Source organism: Osmerus mordax, chromosome 16 (assembly GCF_038355195.1).
Source record: "Osmerus mordax isolate fOsmMor3 chromosome 16, fOsmMor3.pri, whole genome shotgun sequence".
NCBI classification, from domain to species: Eukaryota; Metazoa; Chordata; class Actinopteri; order Osmeriformes; family Osmeridae; genus Osmerus; species Osmerus mordax.
Genome location: NC_090065.1, coordinates 9537844 through 9558744, shown reverse-complemented (window position 1 = coordinate 9558744; position 20901 = coordinate 9537844). Strand labels below are relative to the sequence as shown.

Sequence of the window (20901 nt, the reverse complement as noted above, 5' to 3'; positions counted from 1 at the left end):
CATGACAAGAGGGAAAGGGGGAGAGAGACAGACAGAGGAAAAGAGGTGATGAGAGCAAAAAATGATTGGAGAGAAATAGATTAAAAGAGAGGGACAGAGAGAGCACGATAGAGAATGAGACATAGAGAAAGGGAGAGAGAATAAGAGAGAGAGGGACAGAGAGAGCACGATAGAGAATGAGACATAGAGAAAGGGAGAGAGAATAAGAGAGAGAGGGACAGAGACAGTCCCATAATGCTCCTTCTTCTGGATTTATGAGAGCTGCTGCTGCTGCTTCCTACAAGGACCACAGTTCCATGGCAGGAGGCTCAGCACACACAGGGGCCATTCTGTGGCCAGTCCCAGGGGCCAGTGGCAGCACTAGGGCATTCCTTAACTCACACAGTGTCAAAAAGGGGCTAGTCAAGACCCCTGGTATAGCATCTGTCACTGACCATCAGAACAGACAGTCGGAGCATTCCTCCTCCTGCCTTCCAGCAACACACACAGAGGGGGGAAATAACAAGTAGGCTGAGTCTATAACGGCTGCGTCCCAAAAACTGCAGAAACAACAACATTCTTTTTCCACATGTTGGGGATAGAATGTCTGAGCTTTGCCAAACCTTTGTTTTTCCTCTTTTCTTATCAAATCACTTTCCAAGTAGGTCAGTGCATTCGTTTAAAGCTTATCATGGAGGAAGAAATACTTCAGAAGTTGCCTTTGTAAAGACTTTCACATAATGAAGGTAAATCTGTGTAGAAGTGCATTCCTTTTTACAGTCATACTACAATGGGGAATCGTTTTGTTGGGTTTTGAGCTTAGTTTGCAGCCTTTAAAACCTGTCTACTGTAGATTCATCACAGGCCTTTTTTAGGTGTGTAGGGTAAAAATGGCTTAGGGGTTTCCTTGGGTTAGGCGCAGAGAGCAGAGACAACAATCCATCTATTATGAGTGCTTAGTCCTTAGGCTCTGGGGCTGTAGGAGAAGAGTGTGTGTGTGTGTGGGGGGGGGGGGGGCGCGTAGCTGCACCTGTTGTTCATTTGATCATTCGTTCTGAAGTGACGATTGTTCCTCTGTACATTCTGAAACTCTGTCATCATAGCAAACCTTGTGATCCCCGAGTCTCCCTCGGTGTCAGTTGTGATGTGTACTTCACATCCTCCTCGGTTGCTTCGCTGACGGCACATTTCCACCCTGTTTCTTTCCTAAGCAGGTGTGGCAGCGCTCGTGCGTACGGCTCGAGACTCTCACTTGTGGCCTCTGTCTCACTATGTGATACTTGGAACAGTCCAAAGCAACACATTGCTGCACGTGCACGTACATGCGTGAGAAAATGAAATTGTGCGCCAACTGGTTGGTCAAATTTGGCAATCATGCATTGGGCACAATGTTCTGAATGTCTGACTGCTGAATGTTGTAGTGTCTGTGATGAGGCATGTATTGTCATCATCAGCACGTAACGTGCATGACAAAAACATCCTGATGAGGCAGTAAATGAATCAACAGTTTCCCTCGTTTCCCAGGAAACTGAGTCGTGAAGATGATACTGCAGTGAATTTTCCAGCAAAGGAGAAGTATCCAAATAGCACTCTGGATTGAATCCGAGACAGAAACTCAACACCAAAAACATCAAGCCTTGCTCACCAGTATAAAGCCCAAAACATTTGAACTTAGCTTGTCAACCCATGTCAGAAATAGGCCTAACTTAGCATAGCATAGCACATAGTTAGCCATGCAGGCCCATTTTTTCCATGAGAGGGACTGTGGAGGTAAACATCCCAGAGACCCTGCCCAGACAATGGGAAGGGAAGGCCAGGCCAGGGCACATGACTGCATTCCTGTGAGCGCCTGCAGAGGCCCAAATGGCAGAGCTGAGAGGAGAGGAGGAGGAAGGGATTAGGAAACCAGGAAGAGATGGAGGGAGGGGAGGGAGGGAGGGGCCCGCTTTACAGCTGTGCTACCCATCACATTAGACAGAGACCAGATCCAGTGAGTACTGGCCTGACCCTGGCTACAGCAGCACGGCAGTACACACGTAATAGAGGTGGTTTTAGTGAGCAACCTTCGCACAGATCCAAAGAAGGCTTTGAATAGGAGAGCTACATCTCCAATCACCCACTACATTCACTATTTGTTGACCACTGACCTACTTGTTTTGGTTATACACAGGTCCAGCAAGGACACAAGTCATATGCAAAAAGAAAACCAAACAAGAACATATAAACCCCTAAATCGACAAGAATCACTTGAAACTGCCTCTCTGGAACTGTTTACATAGAAAAGACCGCTCCTAGGTTTCCCAGAGTTTAGGTTTCTCTGAGTTCTACAGTCAACAAAGGAAGCACTTCATCCACTAGAGGGGAGAGCAGTGTCAGACACACTCTTTTAATCATCCCCACATTGTTAAGGAATTGCACTGGGCTGGCGTAGGTCCTCCTGGGTAAACGTGTTTCTGATGTGGTGCTCGTACTCTGGTGACGTCAGTTGGAGGACCTCAAAGCTCTTGACTTAACCTGTATGGTTGTCGGTACAATTCACTGAATATTTCATGTCAGCTGAACTGTAATGAGAGGAATATAATAACAGGTTTTGGGAACGTTGTTTGAATGTGTGAATGGAAAAAATAATTCCTACTTCCTTATGTCATCACTATAAACAATTCCTATTCCAAAATGGAAAATGAAGTCCCGCTTTCGTGGAGACTTATGTGGTCGACAGTTGGCGAGCAGTACCGTTGTCATGGAGAGGGCTGAGACAAACAGTGTTGACACTCTGGAGACACATGGACACAAACACACAGAATACAGTCTATACTGCCATGCATCCAAACAATATATTTAACTCAGCTCTCCTACGTGACCCAGTGGAAATGATGGAAATGTAGGCAGGGACTTTCTGAGATCCCAGCAGTGTTATTTAAGATGTGTCTTGAATTCTGGTCAGAAAAGGTCTCATAAAACAAGGAAGGGTGAGGACGCATCAAGATTCAAAAAATGAATCCATTGCATTGTGGAATTGGAGTTTAAGAAGCATTATGAGAAAGGATTGTGTTGGGGGCTGATCATCAACAGTCCATCTCAGAGCGATCCGGCAAGTTCTTCTGCTGTACGCAAACAACATGAAATCAATCCCAACTGGATGGCAGAAAAAGGTCCTTTGACAACAATGCCTGCTAAAAATAGCAATGCTTTACCTTTTTTGTTGTTGTCAAAAACTCATTAAGATTTTTATCATTTGCTTAATGTCTCTGTGAGAGAGAGAGAGAGAGAGAGAGAGAGAGAGAGAGAGAGAGAGAGAGAGAGAGAGAAAAGGGAAAGAAGGAAAGCGAGAGAAAGAGAGATAGCAGTCGGGAGGCATGTTTTCCACTCTGATGAAGTAATACGCCTCGTTTGCCAACAACAATGATGATTTAGGCTCGCTGTTATCACAGAGCGGGCCACTGACGGTGTCAGACAATGATAGCCGTTCTTACAGAGGGGAACACTGTTGTAGAACCCAGTGGAACCCAGCAGAGTTGGAGCTCCAGGATAGCTACCCAGAAGCAGAACACACACACGTTATTCACCTCTTGAACTCACATGCACATTCTTGTTGTCTAAATATCACAGGGCTTGTGTTTGTGTGTGGATACATTGTAAAAGTACTAAGTAAGACAAGCAAATGTGCTCTGTCTTCTTTGTGCTGTTGAACTGGGTTCTCTTTTGAGATGTTGTCATAAGACGTTTCTTATTAAAAACAGACCTGGGTGTCTGGCCCAACCCCTGGAGCAGGAACATGCAGGATGACGTCGTTGGGCAGAAGAGTTGCTTTTCATGAAAAAATATGATTCATAAACATTAAAATTTCCAGTACAAAACTGTCAATCTTTGTTTCATGGCCTGGAAAACAATTATGATTTGGTTAATGAACAGTGACAGTAAAATGTATACCCCAATCAAAGATAAAAATGTGATTAGAAAATCCCTGATGAGACAGTCTTGTCACATTCATGGACGTTTCCTGAATTTGAGGGTGGTGAGTCTGAGGGTTTCTGAGCCAAGCCCAGCTACACCTCCTAAAACCATGACCACAATCTCAGACAGGGACATTTTGTTTTGTGCATGTGTCTCTGTGTATGTGTGTACTGTATGTGTCTACGCACAATGGGGTGGGGGCGATGATGGGGGGGGGGGGGGGGTGACTTTGCAGCTATAATGGGCATGACCAGCGTCACAGCAGGGTTTCTGTCTGGGAAATGTCAACTTTCCCCCTCCCCCATTACCTTACGACACAGTCCTGACAGCGTGGTGGTGACAAGGCCTGTCAATTACAAGGTCCACCCCCCCACCCCCCATGGTGTGATCCATGCAGACCGAGAATGCACACTTTGGGCTGCCATCATCATCACCCGTCTTCTGGTTGAATGTAGGTCAGCCCCACGCGCTGCCTCCTTTCTCCTGCCTGTTGTGCCCGCCTGTTCGTGGTTATGAGCGTTTACTGGGGGGCTGGGAAGTGGGCTGGGGGGTTGGTAGAGGATCTGGAGGCAGGCTCTTGCCCTGGGGGGGCGCCCGTGCACGCTTGTGCCCCGTGTTATCACCCCCTCCCCCTCTCTCTCTCCAACCTCCCATTACCCCAGTGCCCTCACAGCATGTGGAGACAGAAGGCCGGGGCGTGACGCTGAATGGAAGGGATTATGAGAGGTGGTCTGGTTGAAGACCAGAGACAGTGAGGAGAAACCACCAGCAGCCTCAGATAGTCACATGTCCATATTCACAACGTAAGCATTAAAGCCAGGAGGGGACAGGGGACAGGGATGACGCTGGTTAAGTGCAAAGCAGAAGACTCATCCAAAGGTGTCATTATGGCAGATATGACTTAATCAGTTGACTAATACTCCAGGCCTGGGCAGAGAGGAGCAGATGCTGGATCGTTTTATGACCTGGTAATAACCTGGGGTGGTTTTGACCCATTTTCCCATACGGTCATCCCTATAGGGAGACAGCAACATGCACATGGCATAGACAATGAGCTCCAACAGTGCTGATGGAACCGTAGCAGGAATTAGCCAGTGTGTGGAAAATGTCGCGCATTAAGTGCATTTCTAATGGAGCGTTCACGGGACGAATGGTGTAATAAAGATTTGATTATTAGAACAGGAGCCACGGAGAAACGCGGGGTTGGAGTCGTCTATTAGAAAAGCTTTCCCTACAACATGTGAGAGAAAAGGGTATAGATGGATCCCAATTTCCCATCAAAGACTATTGAGCACTTTCACAGATGGAAAGAGAGAGAGAGAGGGGGAGAGAGAGAGAGAGAGAGAGAGAGAGAGAGAGAGAGAGAGAGAGAGAGAGAGATCTCCATTTGAAGCACTTTTGCACACTGACCTCAAGTCATAAGCAGAGTTGCAGTCTACCATATCGAGCCCATTAAATATTTATCAAGAAGTGGCTGGATTAAAAAGTGATTCGTAAAGCCGAGTTGAAAAAATATCAGCGGGCATATGCAGTCTCCTATAAATAATTAGAACGCACGTCTTGTTGAAGGAACAGATGAAAATGAACAAACCCGAGGAGAAAACAGACAGAGAAAACCATCCCCTGAATCGCTCACGGACGCCCGCGTGTCCAAGAAGTGACTCTTCTTTTCCCCCGAGTCCCTCGTTCAGAGGAAAAGAAAAGACAGAAAGGAAAACAGAAAAACAAGAGTGCAGACTGTTGCCGGGGGGAGTGGGGGGGAAGTGACACCAGAGGTCTAGCCCTAAAGAAGAGAAGGATATTAACTGAGGCTGTGAGGGATCTCCCCAGACCCGGGCCAGTGGGGTCATCTCAGCCTGTAGATTATAGACTTAGAAAAGGCCAGACAAACACAGATATCTCAGTTTACTTGTTTGTTTGCCCAGCTCAGAAGCACCCCATTGTTAAGGATATACAGGAAAACCAGCTTGTTAACTGTAGGGGTTTAATCTTGCTACTCGCCTAAACACTGAGCAATCACCATTGAGTTTCATCGCTCTTTTATCACTGACCATGTTAAGCTTGAGCATGGATAGGTATATATTGTAAAATAATTATATATGCATATAAAACATATTTAAAAAAAACTTCTGAGAATCCATGTAGTTTGGTATTTTCTTAAAGATACAGCAGACATGAAAGAAGGCCTTTTAGTAGAAGTGTGAGGTGGCTAATTAAATGTACATTAATGACTGTAACTACATTGTGCTTGGTGTGACCACTACATTGTTAGATAAGAACTGCTATGTAATTGAATATATGCTTAGATGGTCAGTAGGCTAATGGGAGAGGAGAGACTTTCCAGGGAAAGTGAATGTGGTATAATGGCACCTAAAGTCGTTGCTACCAAGGAAAGATAACTGTTCATTTACCCTCTCCTGCTATTATGATGTTCGAAAAAACAAGGATACAGGATAACCCAATGACCCCCAAAAACCACCAGCCCCGGGTTCTCTGTAGTGTGAATGTACACAGCCTTGTATCCTAGCGTGTGACCCACTAACTTGTAGGCTAATCCTCTCATCTATCACTGACAGTGGAGAACATCCTGTATTTACACAAATACCTCACGTGCACCCAGTTCGACACGCGCACACGCGTGTGCACGGATATGGTGTCCAACCGGAGGATATACACAGCCAGCCATCAAACAAAAGGGAATCGTGATTCCCACAGCCTTTCTCACAGCCCAGTGAACACACCTTCCAACTACAGCTTTGTTGGCTTCAGGTTTCAGCTGGAGGAAGAGGGGAGGTCCAGATCGGCCTCTCAGGCTCACAGTGCTGAGTATGCAGAAGGGCCAGTCAGTTGTACAGGTCGAAACAGGCAGAGCAACAACTGACAAATACAGCAAAACTGGTGTCACTGGGAGAGGAGAGGAGGAGGAGGAGGAGGAGGAGGAGGAGGAGGAGGAGGAGAGGAGAGGAGAGGAGAGGAGGAGGTTGGCTGAAGTGGTTGGTGGCAAAAGAGCAGAAGGTAACACTGCATGTGCAAAGGAACACACACACACACAGACACACACACACACACAAAGGGTAAGACACAAACCAAGGTGTGCACACACACACACAGACTGAAATTGTTTTGACTGAGAGATAAACCTGGAGCCAGAATGAACAGTGCCGCCCTCTCATCTCCCCCTGGCAGTGAGTGGGAGTTATCTGGATGAGTGTGCTGATCTGACTGCAAGACTCCCATAGCCAAACACAGCTCCCACTGGTCTCAGTTCAGACAGAGAGCCAAGAATTTGAGATAACCATGAACTTAAGTTTTTCATTGTCCAGAGGGTGATTTTGAAAACAGGAAGGAAATTGAAAATGAACTCCTGGCTTCCGGAAGATATTCAAGCTCCAGACCAGTTACATTTATCAGTATGTTCTAAAACGTAAATGATAACATCCAACCAAAGCTACCTTGGTTATGATATCACAGCATACTGCTGTGTTGTCCGTTTCGAGCCTATTCCATGTTAGCCCAGAGAGGTATCTATGAGTAAAAACAAATCAAAAGATCCATGTTACCTAACCTAGCATTCACTGGCTAACACTAACAATGGCTCTTTTTGAAACAGCAAAAAAAGCAGGTAATTCGATCCTCTTGAATATCTAACTTAATAGCTGTCCAACCCAGTGAAACAGTGACATAGAGAGATACTTCCATAGACAGTAATAAGGGAATGAAGTCAAATGTACAGACCAACATGAGCAATAAGGTTCTGTCCTCTGCTCAAACCCTCAGAGAATTTTTGCAAAGAGGATGTCCACAAAACATCCATCCCTGTGACCCAGTTAGGTGGCCTTATGTAATCCTTTCAACATTTTTCACATAACACGTATTACATAGACATGCAGACACACAGCAAGATACAAACCAAGGCATGCATGCACACACACACACACACACACACACAAGCACGAACACTTCCGGTCTGAAATTGTTTTGACTGAGATATAAACCTATACCTAGAATGAACACACACACACACAGAGAAACAGACCAAGCTCATATTAACACCAGATGTGCGACAGAAAGGGTTCCCTCAACTCAAGAGGTCAAAGGTTGCAGTATTCAGCACAGTCGGTGCTATGTCAGTGACTATAATGGCATATAGTATGTTTCTGTTAAACGGCTATCACTTCCTGAGGCTTTTAAAAGGATGGTGTTACAAAGTATAACTGCAGAGCAGCCACAGGCCAAGAGGTGCAGCACAATGATACCTGGGTATGGATGAAATAAAGTTCCCCTGAGAGACACCACAACATTCTTTACCCACCAAGTCCAACATTATCGCAATTGTCCTCCTTAAGTCACTCAAATTGTTGCATAATATCTGTTTCTGCATGACTGGGATGAAGAGGGAAGATCTGATCTCAAGTTTAGATACACAGAATAAAACGTTTTTGTAGACTGTGGAAAACGGATCTGATTTAATCAACAGGTTCAAACATATTGCTTCCCTGAGCACAGAGAGAATTTCTAGTTGTAAAGTAAATTTCCCTTGTGATTTTAGCATCCAGTCATTTTCATAACACCAACCACTTGAAAATGGTTTGTTGTTTTAACACTGGCATTGATTACTCCCTGTTAAACATGTTCCTTATGGTCACTGCACTGCACAGCAACGGTGAACAAAGTACACGATGGAAACAAAGAGAAACCAGAGTGAGGAAAATCACAGAGGCGATAGATAAGAGGGACACTGTTGACATTCTAACCTGCCATAGACTATCAACACCTGGCTGCTTCAGAATGAAGTCGCGACATCTAAAGCAATGTTTTTTGAATATTCACTCCTTTTTCACATGCGTTTTTATTTAAAAATGTAAAGATGCCATCTGGAAGAACGGTAAACCTCCTTACGCCCAGAGAAGCAGCTTGGCACCTCTCCAAACTACCAACCGTCACGTTAGATTTGTAAGATAGCCCATCACGGGGAGAAGCAAAAAGGTTCATACAAAGAGGGAGGCAAAGGTAGGTTCTGGAACAGACTATGCCTCTCATTGTTTTGATTCAGTTAAAACAGAGCTGCCAAATTCTCCCAGGGCTAGCATATTACACACCATGAGTTCCAAGACAACTTTAGTTTTGCCAGATATTAGCTTCTTGAATCAGAAAGGCTTTCCGGGTGCTGTTGGCGAGCTTCCAGTTTAATTTCTGCTTATTTCCAACATTAGGGACAGAGATCATTGAGTAAATTAGTGAATTGAGTAAAAGCATAAACAATTAATAACCAATCTGCATCGGCGGCAAAGTGAGCGTGTTCCGGCTAAGTGTGGTCTCCTGATGGAAAAAGTAAGAGCAGCGCATACGAGTGTGTGCTGCACCTCATTTATCAGGGAGCTTTCCTGGCAGGATCCTCTGTCGGCGCTCTGCAATGTTTATCACTTGATGGAGCTGTGAGACAAACAAGAGCCCTGACGTTCACCCCGGCCTGTTACAGCCTGGATGCCATTGCAACTTGTCTTTTCCCCCCTAGAGAACCCCATGCCTCATCTTAAAAATGGATTTGAGAAATGTCTTCGAGAATGAGAGCAATTTCAAACCAAATTTGAGAAGAAGGCAAAGACTAGAGTTTTATTCTGCAGAGAGAGAGAGAGAGAGAGAGAGAGAGAGAGAGAGAGAGAGAGAGAGAGAGAGAGAGAGAGAGAGAGAGAGAGAGAGAGAGAGAGAGAGAGAGAGAGAGAGAGAGAGAGAGAGAGAGAGAGAGAGAGAGAGAGAGAGAGAGAGAGAGAGAGAGAGAGGCAGATGGAATTCATCATTTCAGTTGAACCCATAGCCCTGCAGATGGCCTGTTGCTTATACTGTGAACCATATGGCATGAGCTTCTCAGGACTAACCGGCATCCCTGTTGGGCCCATGAGTGCAATTTGCCAGTAGCCTTATCATGATGTGGGGTGATCACCATGTAGTGTGTGATTCTTGACTGGGCCTGTGTGATAATACCCCACCTGTACACACACCATAAAGTCAGGACTTCATATTCACAGAGCATCAAAGACAGTAAACAAACCCAACACATGGGAACTAGCTCACCAACAAGGATGAGAGCCCAGTTCTAGTCATCAAATCACAGATTGTAACATTACCAAAGTATGACTAACATTCATATGGACTCAATTGATGCTCCAGCTAAATTCCTTCCTCTCTGCTCCTGGGACATGAAATGATCCAGGAAGCTGGAGTGTGGAAAACAAGAGAGCACATCAGAGTGAGGAGATAGAAAATAACACAACAATGAAAGTGAATCCTAGTCCTCGGAGGTAACAACAGCCTACTATGCAGTGGATAGGAAAACTGTGTTTAACTAGACAACAAAGGTCTTAAACTGAGACTCTATCGACATAACGAAATCACAAGAAGAGTTATGTGTGCATCTCCAAGAAACAAATAAAACCCAAAAAGGCTTTCTGCTGATGTACCACATCAATCAGGAGGAGACCAACCCAGCCTCTTGTTCCTTTGCAGGGAATCTAATAAAGCTCTACTATTTAAAGGGATTAAGTGCTTCATTGTCCAGTACAGCCCTACCACTGTCTCGTTAGACAAAAGGCCTAAGCTGGTCCACACTGAGTATGGCAATCGCTCCCCTCATGGTAAAAATGTGTCACACTCCAACATGTATTGTTCTCTGGGGTCCCAGCCACAACAGTTGGCTAAAAATGTAATTATTAACTGATCTGTAGCTGGGCTGTGGGGAGGTCTAGGGAGATTACAGAAACAAGGAAAGGAAAATATTCATCACCAGTTGGGGTTAGAAGGGTGGGGTGACCTGGTCGTCACAGGAACTGGAAACTAAGCTCACCTTTAACTGTAATAACAAATACAATGGTATGACAGTTATGCCAGAGAGAAAAAAACACACTGTGTGAGGCAAATATTTGTCATCTCTATGTTTGGAAAAAAGCCAGGTGAGGCCATAGTCCTTTTCTCAAAAAAGAAAAAATGTGTTTTCATATCGGTTTCATTTATTTTCACAGCAGGGAGAGGCTCGATTCTGTCTCACCCCCAGAAACCCCACTTTACATGACGGGCTTCACAACACGCAGGTTTCAAAGCAAGGGCAGACGGATGAAAGAAAGAGGAAAAAAGGCGAGAAAACTGACCAAAACTGCCTGTCTGAGCAGTGTAATGATGCAATCTAGCAGAAACAGCCCTTGTGCCATGGCACCCATTTTGACCAGTCCAAGGATGACATCACCCCCTTGAGGAGCCTGTTGCAGCAGTTACGCTGCGTTCACCAGCCGCATCTTCCAGACAGATGGGAAGCTTGTGGCTTAGTGGTGTGACTTGGAGTGAATGTAATGTCCCAAAACAAAGGGACTGATATTACCCTTGTGTGGCCTTTAACACCAGTCACACACTATATGGATGGTTAGGCATCACTGATTTCCTAGCATATAAAACAAAAATCAAAGTCGAATACAAGTTAACCTTAACAAAACCTGTGGCGTAAAAATTTGAATATGACACACCAAAACACAAAATGTCATAAAGCCTGCCAACAAAAAGCAACCAAGCTAGTAAAGAAAATAGTCTTGGCCTTGAGCTAAAGGTGCCAACTCTAAAGGTGATATAACACAGACACACAATTACCACTGGAGAGAATCGTAAATTTGGCCAATTAATTGTTGAGTCAGGCGGACAACAATGTTTATCAGCCTCTCTTGTTCCTGCTCGTTTCAGCCAATTTGGCGAGGTAAGCCACTCACACCAGAACCAGCTCGCTGTAAAACTCCCTTTAAAATCTCACACTGAATGGACCAACAGAGAACTGGACAAATGAAATGCTGATTAGATCACCAACTGCCTAATGATATATGGGATGTCCCTCTCATACAATTTTTTCCGAAGCAGACAAAAAACACAATTTATACCCTCTATTTTGATGCGTTTTAGACATTGAGCAACAGTCCGAAACTAGCCTACAGTACAAAAACGAAAGGGTGAGATTTTTGGAACAACTGTGTTCACAAAATGATTTCCATTTATGACTTTCATCCAAGGCTTCAGCTTTTGCAGGGTTTATCTTCTCAAAATGACATTAAAGCGGAACCCAGGACCATACAGGCGCAGACTTTGCTAGAATAGGGAAGTGTCCACATGCTTGCGATCAGCAGACATACTTCACATGCTGGAAGGCAGCTCACAGGAGGCAACTGCATAAATATTCATTTCCCCCTCTCTGTCAGTGCACAGCACAACAAATCCAAGGGCTGAAATGTCAGACGGTGAACAGGCATTCGTTTTGTCGTTTTGTCCAATTGCTGCACATAGAGAGCAGCGGTTGACATGCACTCCAAGAGAGGAGAGAAATCTGCGAGGCGCTCAAGCCGAAGGTGGGGTATGGTGGTGGGCTGGCTTCACAGAAGGATGTTTCTTGATCTGTGGCAAAAGTCATCCAGGTACAGAAAACACAGGATTTACAAAGGGATTTATAAAAGTAGGTTTAGTGTGTTTGGTCGGCTGTAAAGCAGTCATTTATTGCATGGTCAGGATTTCAGAAGTTATTAGGGTGAAAATCTCTTTGACCGAGGTCAGAGAAAGTTCGGTCCCCTGACTGGTAAAGGATTCTGCTTGGATGTTTAATCCTAAATCATCAGGACTAGTGAGCACTGCAGTCGCTTCTGAGAAACATTCATGGGCCTTTCATACATCTCTGGCTAGCAATGAGCTTAGCCCAAACTATTAATAAGAGGAATATCTGGGTATAAAAAATTCTGTAAAATGTTTGTGTTATGTCATCCCCAATGCCATCCTAATCAACAGCTGTACTTTTTCATACCACTGGCCATGTGCCCTTTATCCATTTGGTCATACAATCTCTCTCTCCCTCTCTGTCTCTCTCCCTCTCTGTCTCTCTCTCACATCAGTAGTCATCACCCCCAAGGAGGAAGTAGGAAAACGACATCACTATGGCAACTGCCAGTCTAAAGGTAGGTAGAGCAGCAGGGGTGTAAGGGTCTGGACTGGAGTCACAACAACCAAAGACAAAATCAAAAGATTCAGAAGTGACAGGGTTGGGAGATGACAAACATATTCAGCACTGAAAATAAAGTATTATCGGTTACTCATATAATTAAGGTACTGGTACAAGCCTATGCATGCCTGGTTCGGTTGACCTTCTATTTGGACCTTGACCCAAACCTCATCCAGCCATATATGAAGAAAACATTAACATGCTGACTATTTATATCTGTCAGTCACATTTAACCGGAGACACAATCCACTGGTGTTTACTGTCATTGCTTCAGACAGGTGTGTGGAGTGTACATGGGAGTGTGCCAGCAGCCAATTCAATGTGTACCCTTATAAGAGCAATTGGGGCAACATGACACAGCATGAATGGAGCAGTCACATCATCCTCAGCACGTTTTCTCAAACCGTCACGTCACACGAGGGCGAGGTGAACCTCATCCTGTCATAATCAAGATCCAAAGGTCGGCTTCACGTCGGTTGTTTCCATAGCTTCTGGGCTGAAGCCAGGGTGGAGAGGGGAGGGGCCAGGCACGCGGCACACAAACTCCCCCCACACAACTGTCTGGCAGTGGCTGATTATTATTACAGCGCTTCAACTCACAACTGTGACATATTCTCTGAGATGCCACAGCTTGAATTCATTAAACATTCAAAACACAGAGGCTGCTTAGTCAGTCTGAGCTAACACTGTATCCGACTCATTATGGGGAGGGGGGGGCGGGGGGGGGGTGAATAAAAAAGAGAGTTTTTTCTTCATTTGCAAACTCCTCCTCCACAAGTTAACCAAAGATGTTGACGGTGAAGAGGATTGCTTTAAGATGTTTCAGTCATTGTTCTCTAACTGTTGCATGCGCACTACCGTATCATAATTGTAGGGTTTAACAATTTACGAGCTTCGGTGCCGGTTGCCTTCAAAAGATGTTCCTGATGTTTTTGCACAGATACAATACACCCCCGACAAGAGCACAGATGCAGCTCTCTCTCAGTGAAGCCAAATCCTGGTGTGTTTGAATATTTGTCCTATTTCAAGTGTAAAACACAGGACTGGCTGTGCAGTACAATACGATAAATCAAACCCCAATGGTAGGCTGTTTCAAACAGAAAAGACAGAACTGTAATTAACAGTAGTACAGTATGCCAAAGCATTTATTTCTGGAGAAAGAATTCCTTGTGCCCTGGCTTTAAAACAACAGATGGCAGCTGAGGTCTAGCAGAGGCATCATATCAAGCCCAGATGTGACCGTGGATGGGTTTAAGTAATGAGCTCGACAGCAACACAGTTGCCCTATTCTTGAGCCAAAACTGTTCAGGACGTAGCTGAGCTGTGTTAAAGAATTTGACACTATCTTCTTGTTTTAAACAGCCTTTAACAGTATTATCTTACTATCCAATCTGTATCACTATCCAATGTGCCATTCTACAAACCATTTACGCAAACTCACAGGCAGACATTTGACACAATAACTTATATCCCTATTGCCGCTATATAATTTTAAAATGTATAAAAGATAAGACAAAGATTAAATAACACCGGCGATTACTGGAACTCCTGTGTGTTCTGTGAACTGGGAATCAACCGCTAGCTAATCTAAGGTATATTGAGGACAGCTGGTGGACTGGCTCATGACGTTAACATTCACCTAACAATCAGATTACTTCCGGACACCTGTTGGCGAGCTGCTGATAGCACAGGACAAGAGAACTTCTCAAGTGGCTCTGTGGAACACAATAATGCTGAACACATGCACTCTGTACATTATGTACCTGCTATGATCAGTATGACATCACATTTCAAACTCAATAACTGCACTGTGTGTGTGTGTGTGTGTGTGTGTGTGTGTGTGTGTGTGTGTGTGTGTGTGTGTGTGTGTGTGTGTGTGTGCTTCAGAATAAGTCATATCAGCTACCATGTCAGTTATTACAGTTCCACATGTGAGTCCTGAGCATGTTGTGTAGTGGTTTAGCACCTACAATATGAGAACATGATTGTGGTACCTAATGGAGGGTTTGTTTTTGATCTAATGAGCCAGAGCAAAGGATGTAAGAAAATAGGTCATTGTCTGAGACGTGCAGAACTGCATTGATGATGCTCTGCATTAGAACGTCTACTGAAGCGTGTAAATAATGCAAAAAGACCACCTGACCTATTTCTTTAAACGTGTTTTACATTTTCAACAACTTCCACTGCGCACCCCCAGCATGCTTTCTCTAAAATATCATTCCTTTATGCTTTTCCAACATCTCAATTCATTGAAATAACTCAATTGGTAAGATGCTGAAGCCCAAATCTGACAACAGTTGAAAACACAGTCAGACTCTTTACGCAGTTTCTGTGCCTTTTTGCCGTACATGGCTTTAAATGGCAAAGCTCTCTCTGAAGCTCAATATACAAAACAAAACATTTGGCAAGCGAAACATGACACTCGAACACAAACTGACATAGAGGACGACTGTGCCACTCAATCCAGTATTCCTTCTTTTTCTGTAGGCTACTACCGTCAATTTGACATATTCGACATACAATGATAGCCTACAGTGAGACGAGTGCAATATTGTATCATACTAACCATAACAGAGAATATTTAAAAAATAATTCCAACAGTCAGTATGATACGTCAACTTTGAACATTCATACATACATATTTAGATTTTGTTACTCTTTCATGTCAAGGTCACAGGGGCTCATCAAACAATTTATTTCAAACTAATTCAAGCGATTTGTTTACCATGCTGTTTGTACTGTTCAATGCATTATAGAATTGTATCCAGAAATTATTCCACATTTATTTGCTACAGACTCCGCTCACTGCGCTGTAGTTTCATCTCCCATACAAACTCCTATACATTTTCTCTGCAGCAAAAAACTGGAGTTCTTCACAAATAGTTCGCAAAAGCATTGCAATATTTCGATGTTTATAAAAACGGCTTACCCTCTGATAACTCCAGTTCCAGCTCAGCAAGTCTGGCTCTCACCTCCAGAGGAAGCGGTAATGTATCACGGTCCGCCATTCTGCTTTTAAATTACTTGGCTTCTCCTCTCTTTCTCCTATCTAAAAGCCCAGTCGCTATTTAAACAGTGTCCTTTGACCGCAGAGGTATGATGCCTAAACCGCTGAAGAAGAAATGCGGAAAGTGGTCAACACCCCCTATTCAACTCCCGCCATGGTCGTCCCACTGTGTGAAAATCTACCAGTGTAAGTCCAGACTGTAAGTGCGGCTGGCTGAAGGATACTCAAACGTTGCCTCCGTTTCTAGTGCTGTGCATTTACATTCACGTGATGACTGAGACACAAACCCATATTCGAACCCTGAGGAGGGCGCCAAATTGCTTCAGTTCTTTTGAACTTATGGATGGTCAGCTTTTGGGTGTAGAATGCACATCCTTCTCTGGCTAGTGGCTACTTAGACTGTTTTAATGTACGCATTGTATAGATGCAATGCGGTATATAAATCAATAACAAGGTCGCTTGAGGGAAACAAACAATCTCTGAATGGCCCATGAACAAAGAGCCAATTACCCTAACAGACTGTTGTCCAAACTGGTCCACGTTTTTGACATCATCATGGAGGAATAGGTCCAGGGCAACAGGCATCTTGAGTTTATATGTTTGGAGATCTTTTTTTGAGTAACGTTTCGTTTCTTAAATGAATGTTAACCCACAAATTAACATAATTGGATAGGAGAAATCATATGCACCTTAACACTAGTGGATAAGAGTGTCTGCTAAATGACTAAATGTAGTTATCAGTCTATGCATGTCAGATCAGTGGTTTCTCAAAGTAGTTGAAGATAGTATCTTAACATATAGATATATGTACAGTAGAGAGCAGACAAATAGATTGATAAATAGATGTGCAGCAGTTACAAGGACACCAGAGCAGCCAGTGTTTTGGGGCAGCTTGGGCTCTTAGCATTCACAAGTGCATCATGTAACCTGGCCCATTCCCTACAAGCTCTTAGATGTGTGCAGTCAGTCACTGGAGGAGCCTGGGGACCAGGAGACTGTGATCTGAATTGATATACATTGAAAGAGCCACAGGCTTATCTCTAATGAGGGTCCAGAACGCATAACACTCAATGTTTCTGAGGTTCAATGGCAAGTCTGCATAGAATTCCAATGCTATGACATGGAATGCGATCCTTCCCAAGTAATTTTGTGCTCGGGGTAAAACATAAAAAAATGACTAGAATAAGGGAGAGGGTTATATTATACAGGAAAAGCAAAATACCCGCCAGGGGGAGGGAGGGGAGACTCATGCAGCTCCATTTCTGCTGTTTAAAAAATGCAAGCCCACCTCAATGGCTGTCTTACTGAACAGCTGTGAGCTAATAAGAAACAGATCCAGAATGCACGACAAACATCGTAAAAGGGTGTTAAATGTTTGGGAGAAGTATTTGGGAGATTTTGCTACTTGGGTTAGAGTTTGGACTTCAAGTCAACCAAATTACTAAACAATTAACAATTCATTTGCATTTGTTTGCTTCTGGCCAATACAGTTCGCATGGGTGTGGATAGACTCACATTTCTGTGGAGAATTGGGAGTATACTTACCACAGGATTATGGAAAACAGAATTTCTTCCAACCCCTTGTTTCCTTGTTAAAACACTGCCACCTTGTGGTTTCTAAAAAAATCCTAAAGAGTTCTCTGAAGGTTTGTTTTTGCCCCTCCCTCACACCTACCCTGTCACTCAAAGATCTTCAGTGGCAGTAAATAACACCAAGATGGTCAGATGGAGACCAGAACATACAAAATTTGTCAAATAAACCTTGGTATAAATGAATAACCTTTTGTATAGACACTATAATCCACTCAGTGGTTAAACTGGTTGGTTAAACATAAAGCTCTGTGGGCACAGGACCAGAAGGTTCTCTGTGTGTAAATATGAGGATTGCACTTGATGCCTTCTAGAGGACTTGGAAGGTTTAGCTCTGGCTTGAGGGTAGATCTCAGGTTTTCACATCTTGGGGCAACTGTTAAGCCCTTTGCTATGGCTTATAAAAAACAAACAAAAAACTAAACAAAAAGGGGACTCGGTCTACCCTATTGGACAACAAAATGACACATACACTAGCTTCTCAACAGTGCCTAAATCTTTATTTTCAGTAAGCTACATTTTTTTCTCCAAATTAGACAGTTTACATCATGACACAAGAGTAACTTAAATTATCAATAGTTGACATGTACGCTTGATTCCAGTCTTAAATGGAAGAATAGGTAAGACAAAAATCAAAAGCCCTCTCAGAGTAACCTTAGTTTCCTCAACCCTTTTGCCAACTGCCGTTGGCTTCCTCTCACCCGAGTCATCGATTGTCCACTGCCGTTAGCGTAACATGGTAAGAGTAAAAATGAGTTAATTGACCACAGTGAGTTTGATAGTGAGACAACAGGTTCGCCTCGCTTCCAGTCAGTTGGTGCATTTTGAAAACACGTCGTTGCTCGGACGAAGAAAAAAAAAAAGGGGTCAATTTACGACAAGCTGCAACCGCAAAAAAATACATGGCACTGTCAAACCTGTGAGACGAAGCAGAGGCCAACTGGGTGGGGAGAAAGACAGCCTGATATGACGCTTGGTGTACAGTAACAGAACAGCCCAAACATTACAACAGGGCTTTTAGTGCTTGCAAAACCAGAGGAGTTCAAATGTGAGTCTTTGCTGAGCCGGGCCATCTCGTCTGGAGACAACCACCCCCCCCCCCCCTCCCCCCCAAGAACATTACAATGCAAACATCATTTCTCATTACACACACCTTCTGCACATCTGGTCAACCCACCCATGTTTCTTTCAACCATTAATAACTTTGTGTTTTACTTGACTGACCCCCCCCTCACTCCAGATGGTACTTACAACTTACACACGGAGACCCACACACACATGCTCACACGCAAAGCTAAGCTTGATAGCACATTCATAGATAACCTTTCTGCAATGACATCTGCATTTGTGTTGGGCTTAGAACTAATGAACACCGGCTCCAGTTAGACGGACATGCCTCCGCTCAGCCAAAACAGATGCACTAGATGCAGATTGCTGAGTCATTCAGCGTCTAGTCAGTGGTATCAGGTTAAGTCCCAGTTTATGTATATAGCGATATAGTCTTTGTCCAGCTACACGTCATCAGTAAGAAATCAATTATCAAAATATAATGGCAAGTTTTCAACTATGTACAAGTTAAACTGCCAGGTTGAACAAAAATAATTATTATAAATGGCACAGACAATGGTTTTCTTTGCCACATTAAATGCAGTCCAAATGTGATTGAAAGATAAACAGACAATGCACGGCTTGTTATTCAGTTATGTGCCAGAAAACTCTGAAATGATAAGTGTAAAATGACCTACACTATATGATTTGAATCTAAACACTAGTAAGCTTACCAAATAAAATTGTTTGTACATTAATTAGTTATGGGGGCTACAAAATCTGACACACATTCTGAAAAGCAAAATCTCAAATGAAAACTATAACAAAATATCCACACAAAGAAAGAAAAGAAAGAAAATGTCAACAATGTAAAAAAAAATCTAATCACTTTGCGTCAAAGATGAAAGGTTGTATCTGGTACAATATGTGGCCAGTTCTTTTTTTTTCTTCACTGCTTCTGAGTGTGAAAGATTGAGATGTATCTGTGCTTAAAATGTGCTTTTACCGTACTCCACTTTCAAATCCTATATGGTTATCACCTCAGATTGCTTAAGCACAGCAAAGACGGACTACAGGTTTTCTGGTGGACCGTCATTTCAGGATGTACCACAGGTTTTCCCCTTCTCTCATTGTGCACAGTGAGGGGGGCGGGACAACAGTAACACACCTGCACACCAGGTGAACACAACACAAGAAGAATGGAATGGAGCATGACATTTAAAAAGTTACAATCAGACACATCTGCCCACATCAGTGTGGCAGACTCAATTTCTGCACACTGGAACAAAAAGTAAAAAGAAATATTCCAAACCACAACATTTAGTTTATCCTACATCCAGCTCAATAGCAACATTAATATTTCAACAAGATCAATATATTTTTTATATCATTTTAAGGTACCTCTTATATTTTTCTGATTATTTACAACTGTACAAGCCAAGCACACACTTCAAAGTGCACATATTTAATACAGTATTGACTATTTTGCATTTACAGGATTTATATTTTCCCCAAAACAAACTGAAAATAGAAACTAGAAACAAAGAACAAGGACTATCAAATTAGATTATTTCCGTACATTTTACAACAACAAATAAAAGAAAAAAAATGCTGCTAGATTTGTACTTTCTTAAGACCAAGTAAGACTTGTGACGTTTGGTATGACTAAATATTTCCATGTGTCACCCTTGGTAACATTTTGGGGTTTGAAAAGAAATCAACTCTACGCCGTCTCGTATAAAAGTTAAGGCAAAGTCATTTTTCAAGTTTAAATAAAATTCAAGTTTTCAAACACTGGATGGAAATCATACATTTTTATATATAATCATGTATATATTTTATCTTCTTAGAAATGAGCTTGTTATCGATATCTAATGGAATAAACAGCATTGGTTTATAAATAAGCAGATATGGTGCATCACGTCTATTTCCCCTCCCCCCAAAAAATGAACTTTTAAGACTGCCCATCCCAGTGCATCTCAGTCCTTCAGAATTGAGAATCAAACTCACTCTTAATATTTTTGGAACTCAAAACAAGCGTCCAAATCAGAAAAGCAGCAATCACTATTAGTACAGGACATTCTCTGAAGCATGTTCCACTCTCAGGTCATCTTTTTAAATGGTGGCACAAGGTGCTCCTTGTTGCAGGAAGACATCTAGGAGACACATCTACACAGTTTGGAATCATTCTCTCACTTCCTACATTTAGGCAGAGTACAGTGGTCAATATAAAAGCACATGGTTATGAGGAGTGCCAGGAGAGATCTACATACAGTAGAAACCATGTTGAAAAGACAAAACATACTTG

At 43.1% G+C, this 20901-nt stretch overlaps 1 protein-coding gene across 1 annotated transcript in view; it reads right to left on the bottom strand.

The window, feature by feature from the left end:
- dip2ca (disco-interacting protein 2 homolog Ca) overlaps positions 1-16064 on the bottom strand; it is a 109091-nt gene extending 93027 nt beyond the window's left edge. The window contains exon 1 of the mRNA XM_067252813.1: positions 15879-16064. Within this exon, the coding sequence (XP_067108914.1) occupies positions 15879-15957 (79 nt within the window). The 5' untranslated portion in view covers positions 15958-16064. The remainder of the gene's footprint in view (positions 1-15878) is intronic.
- Positions 16065-20901: the final 4837 nt, after the last annotated feature.